We start from the raw sequence: 6,056 nt of genomic DNA on the forward strand, positions 1-6,056 counted from the left end.
GGAGCTCCTTAGCTTGTAGGTAGGGACCTTTATCTCTTGAACAGCACGATGAAGGATTGTGAAGAATGGATGCAGGCCTACTTTGATCTTATCCTTTCTTCCTCAGCCTGCCGGTCAATGGGCACTGGTATGATGTTAAGCTCCTGGGCAACCTCGTCAATTGAAGAAGTGGCAGAGGCTGGTTCCAATACACTTCGCTGGCTACAACTCTACATCTACAAGGACCGTGAGGTCACCAAGCAGCTAGTGCGACGGGCTGAGCGGATGGGCTACAAGGCTATATTTGTGACAGTGGACACACCTTATCTTGGTAACCGCTTTGATGACGTGCGTAACAGGTTCAAGCTGCCGCCACAACTCAGGTAACTGTGGATTTTTGGTCACTGGAGTCCTTGAGCTGGTTTCTAACTCTCTGGTCTTTTCATATGCTGACTCCTACAGTGTTCTCCGGTTTTCAGCTGATTGTTGTTAAGTGACATTATAGGTTCTAAACCATAGTGAGTCTGTACAGGGTTTTTGAAGAGTGGCTGGTGAGTTTGAACTGCAGACTTTGCAGTTCAAATTGACCTTGTAGTTCAAACCAACCTTGCCATTCAAACTGACCTTGCAGTAGAGTGCTTATCCTACAATATATTAGATTTTCATAGATTTTAATTGTTGGTAGCCAAGTAAATTTGAATAAGATAGTGTTTAAGAATGATTGAATATAGGTTCTAAAGATAATCTCCAGCAACTCATACCCTTTTTATGGGTGTCAACTACCTCAGCTGTAAAGTGTATACAGGAATTGCCCACAAAATCAAAAGAGTCAAGTAAATTATGTATCCAGAGTGCATTAAAGTCTTTGGAAAGTATGAATTGCTGAACTGATGGAAGATATTTAATTTAACTTGGGCAGTAGTTTGTTTTACTATGACCTTAGTGTCATATTTCTTTGTCTATTGAAACCAAAGAGTCATCTTTAAATTTTATTTTGAACCATATTTGGAGTAACTGGAACTGAGAGGTTGAAAAAAGAGAAAAGAATGAAGATAAAGAAAGCCAAATGTTTGATCCCTACCTCATCTCTACTTCTTTTCAGCAATATTGCTTTTATTGCTGTTAAATCCTAGATCAAAGTTCACTCATTCATTTATTAATTCACTAATTTTAATGGAAATAAAGTATTAAATCATCAAAACTTGAATTACAGTGGTTGACAGGACATCTAGCCTATCTAATAGTAGAGAATTATGTCCCTTTCCCTGTTGTATTATAGGCTTAGAATCATTTGTAGGTAAAGCTATAAACTCAGTGGAATTTACTTAGATCACAACTTTCCTAAGCTATCGATCTCATTTCCCCACTGTTCTTTCCTTCCCCTAGTTCCCACAAAAATTTTTGGACCAATGTTTGACTGATATGTGACTAATAATAATAGGCTTCAAATTTTGAACAAGGATCAAAATCTTCATTTACATGGATGGCATTTTGATGAGGGAATTCCAAAGCATATACCAGAGGATATGAGAACATGAAGGATGGTTTACTTGAACCCTAGACCTCATTCCTTATAAACGACTGCTTACTCTACAAATGTGTCACCCTTTGAAAATATTCAAAATATAAGTAACTCAAATTCAAATCTTTACTTCAAGTAAGGATGAGAAGATTGTTAGAAGGGAGAAATGTCATATATAATATAATCAGAGTGAGGCATATCTCAGCTCCCACTTATATCTGTATTCAGTCTTGTATAACCCTCACACATTTAACATGTTGTTGTTAAGTGCTGTCGAGTTGGATCCGACCCATAGCGACCCTATACAAGGTTTCCAAGGAGCGACTGGTAAGCTTGAACCACCGACCTTGCAGTTCAAACAAGTTTGCAGTCTGGCGCATTAACCCACAGCACCACACTATACATCTATGCAAGTATAAGACTATCATGCATGAACTCTTGCTGTTGAAACAGGTGCCAATTTGCTGTGTGGTGTTACTCCTATGATACGTCTAGACCCAAAGACAGAAACAAGTGGTCACTTCCTGACAGACCAGTCAACAAACCTGCTTCATCTATCCTCCTATTTACAGCGTCTCCTAAGCACCCTATTTACAGGAGAAAACAAAAATAGAAACAAAAATATCTGGCATATTTCTACATCATGTCAAATTCTGAAGGGAGCAGATGACTTCAAATTTCTCTAATATGAAGTCTGTATTCATGTTATTTCTTTCTTTAGATTATGATTTTATTTTTTCTAAAATAAAAATGTCCACTATCTAGGCTTCTGATAGGAAAGATTCCACATTATTTCTCCTTGGCCATTTGAAAAGGAATTGGCTATTCTTTTTCCATCTCCTCCTACCCTTCTTCCTATTACTGCTATTGCTACTAAATGATACTTTTTTTTTTTTTTTAAGCTTAAACATGTTCTTCTTCAGAATAACAAAACATCTTCCATGGAGTTATCTTCCTAAATTATGGAAATGACATAGTTGCTAATTCTAGCTGGTAATTCATGCTGCTTCGGTGCTGGGGAAGGTTGAGGAACGGGAAGGTTGATTTGCTTTTCCTCTTTTGCTTTGCTCCTGGGCCCTTGCCCAGCTGACGTGAAGGACCATGAGACAAAGGCCCCTTTCAGCTGCCGTTGTGCACAGGAGTGGCTGCGGCTGCCCGGCTTGTCACATCTCCCATCTGAGGATGATCAAATAATGAGCAAAACATCCAGGTTATAGGGAATACAGGAAACATCCCATAGATGGGTCATCCCAGTCCCCCAGAGTATACACTGGTGTTATTTGTCCTTGTGGACTTTAGGGCAGACCAGAGCCTTCTGGTCAACTCCTCCATAGCCCACATACAGCTCCCGAAGACAGAGCTCACTAATGGGAGGCCCAGGCTTCCGCTTGAGGTCACATGCACCCAGAAAACTAATGTTACAGCCTGATATGAAATCAGGACTCTTTCTGCAACTGACCTGAGTCAGAGAAGGTGAAGCCTGGCTTTTCAGAAGTGAGGTTTGGCAGGCGAAGGAGGCAGGAAATCCAGAGGAGAATGAGTCTGTAAAGCAGTGACTCCTCACAGAACTTGCTGCCTCCCTGCCTTGGTGGGGGCAGGGCTCTGATACTTGGTGTCTGGGACCAACAAGAGTTCTTCAGTTTGCTATCATTTGCTTGACCTGTACATAAAACACATGTATGTGTATACATTAAAGATGGTATGGAGGCTCCTAAAACTTGGGTGATAGATAGTAAGGGAGGTTCTAGATGATAGAAATGGCATAGTTGTTTTAGATGTCAACAGAGTGAATCCTGTGGCTTGGAAATGGGGACCTTTTTTTTTCCTGGTAGCCTGTGGAGATGGTTCACGTACACTGAGTTGAGATTTGACTGTTCAGCATAGTGCCAGGAATTTAAGAAGAAATGTGATTTTCAATTATTGACAAAGATCAGGGTAAATCATGACACCTACTTTATGTGGTGTGTGGTGGCGCCATACAGTAGATACTGGATTGAGAACCAAAGGTCTGTGGTTCGAGCCCACCAGCCTCTCTGTGGTAGAAAGATGGGGCTTTTGGCTCCCATGAAAATTTAAAGCCTCAGAAATACTATCCAGGATTAGTATGACTCCATGGCACTTAACAACAATAAGAGTAACCTGTTGTGGTACTGTCGGATAAGCACTGAACTGCTAACCTTAAGGCCCATGGTTCCAATCTACCAATTTTTCCTCAGAACCTCTTACGCAGGGCCACTGTGAGTTGGAATCAACTAGATGATACTTAACAACAAACACCACCAACTCTGTCTGCAATTTCCCAATGACATTTGTAAAGCCCTGGTGTGATTTATTAACCACAGCAGCCAGGGTAGATCACATTAAACTTCAGGCAGCCATTGACTCCCCTCACAATGTGAGTGACCAGCAAGGCTTTACCTGAGCAGGCCCATGACTTCAGTGAACATGTGTCCAGCACTCACACTTCCCCAGCCACACTGCTGCTCCTCCAAGGCAGGAGGCATTCTCAAACCTTAGAGCCTTCACATCCCTTCTGCCTAGAAAGGCTTTCGGCAAATCAGCAGGTGACTAATTTCCTCACTTTATTTAAATCTTGATGTTAGACCTTAAGCTGTTTGTTGTTGTTGGTAAGTGACCCTGAATAGCACTTCCAAACTTGTAAATCTACAGGAACAGAGTGACTGGTGGGCTCAAACCGTTATGGCTAGTTTATCCTACTAAGCCACCCTGCTCCCCCTATTAAATGTAGGAAGGCAAATAGATTTCATTCACCTTCTTTGGCATTATAGGGTAAGTACTGGATTGCTAATCAAAAAGTTGGCTGTTCAAGCCCACCAGCCACTCCTAAGAAACCCTATACAGGGTCACTATGAGTCATATTCCACAATCTACTTAATGATAATGCTTATTATTTATTTTATTTCTCTCATTTTTAGAATGTCAATTCTATGCTGCCATGTATTTTTGACGGTTGTAGTCTCTAGTATGGCCCCAAACCTAGATTACAAATATATAATTGTTGTTAGGTGCTATAAGGTTGGTTCTGACTCATAGTGAACCTGTATAGAGTTTCCAAGAAGTGGCTAGTGGGTTTGAACCACACACCTTTGGTTAGCTGTCCAATGTTTATCCTATAGCACCACACCAGGACTCTAAGTATGTAATTGGTGCCAAATAAGTACTTGATGGAGATCTGACATGGTGCTGTAGGATAAGCATTGGACTGCTAACTGCAAAGTCAGCCATTCAAACCCCTCAGTCACACCTCAGAAACAGTATAAGAGACCACTATGAGTTGGAATTGATTCAATAGTGCTTAACAATAAGTAATAGCTAAATCAAGCAATAAAAATAACTTGTTAGGACATATGTGATTTAGCCAGTACAACATGACTATCAGGCAGTACCATCACTTGTCTGTCTGTTTGTCATAATGTGGTAGCTTGTGTGTTTCTGTGATTCTGGAATCTATGCCACAGGTATTTTAAATACCAACAGGATCACCCATGGTATGCTGGTTTCAGATGAGCTTCCAGACAAAGACAGACTAGGAAGGAGAGATTGCCTGCTTCCAAATATTTAGTCATTGAAGAACTTATGAATAGCAGTGGAACATTGTCCACAACACATTATTGAGTATTGAAACATGATTAAGAACACCAGAATATTGTCAAACATAGTGCCGGAAGATGAGCCCCTGAAGTTGGAAGGCACTCAAAATGCGACTGGGGAAGAGCTGCCTCCTGAAAGTAGAGTTGACCGTGATAATGTAAATGGTGTAAAGCCTTGGGAACCTTCACTTGCTGATGGGGCACAATTCAAAGTGAAGAAAAACTGCTATAAACATCCATTAATAATTGGGATACGGAATGTACAAAGTATGAATCTAGGAGAATTGGAAATTGTTAAAAATGAAATGGAATGCATACACATCCATAGCCTCAGCAGTAGTGAGTTGAAATGGACTGGTATTGGTCATTTTGAATCTGACAATCACATGGCTTACTATGCTGGGAATGACATATTGAAGAGGAATGGCATTGCATTCATCATCAAAAAGAACATATCAATATCAGTCATGAAGTACAATGCTGTCTGTGATAAGATATTATCTATATACCTACAAGGAATATCAGTTAATACCATTATTATTCAAATATATGCACCAACCAATAAAATCAGTGATAATGAAATTGAATAATTCTACCAATTTCCTCAATCTAAGATTGAACAAGCATACAATCAAAATGTATTGATAATTACTGGTGATTGGAATGCAAATGTTGAAAACAAAGACGAAGGATTAGTAGTTGGAAAATATGGCCTTGGTGATAGAGAAATGATACTGGAGATCACATGATAGAATTTTGGAAGATCAATGAATTCTTCATTCCAAATAACTTTTTTAAACAACATGAAAGATGACTATACACATGGACCTCACCAGATAGAATACACAGAAATTAAATTGACTACATCTGTGGATAGAGAAGGTAAAAAAGCTCCATATCATCAGCCAAAACAAAGCCAGGGGCAGACTGGAACAGGCCATCAA

General features: G+C 40.0%; 1 protein-coding gene across 1 annotated transcript in view; it reads left to right on the plus strand.

Moving 5' to 3' along the window:
- Positions 1-6,056, plus strand: part of HAO1 (hydroxyacid oxidase (glycolate oxidase) 1) — a 92,979-nt gene that overhangs the window by 59,801 nt on the left and 27,122 nt on the right. Inside the window, 2 exon segments of the mRNA XM_006870400.1 lie at positions 107-362; positions 3,995-4,065. Of these exon segments, the coding sequence (XP_006870462.1) occupies positions 107-362; positions 3,995-4,065 (327 nt within the window).

The sequence above is a fragment of the Chrysochloris asiatica genome, unplaced genomic scaffold (genome assembly GCF_000296735.1).
Source record: "Chrysochloris asiatica unplaced genomic scaffold, ChrAsi1.0 scaffold00141, whole genome shotgun sequence".
NCBI lineage: Eukaryota > Metazoa > Chordata > Mammalia > Afrosoricida > Chrysochloridae > Chrysochloris > Chrysochloris asiatica.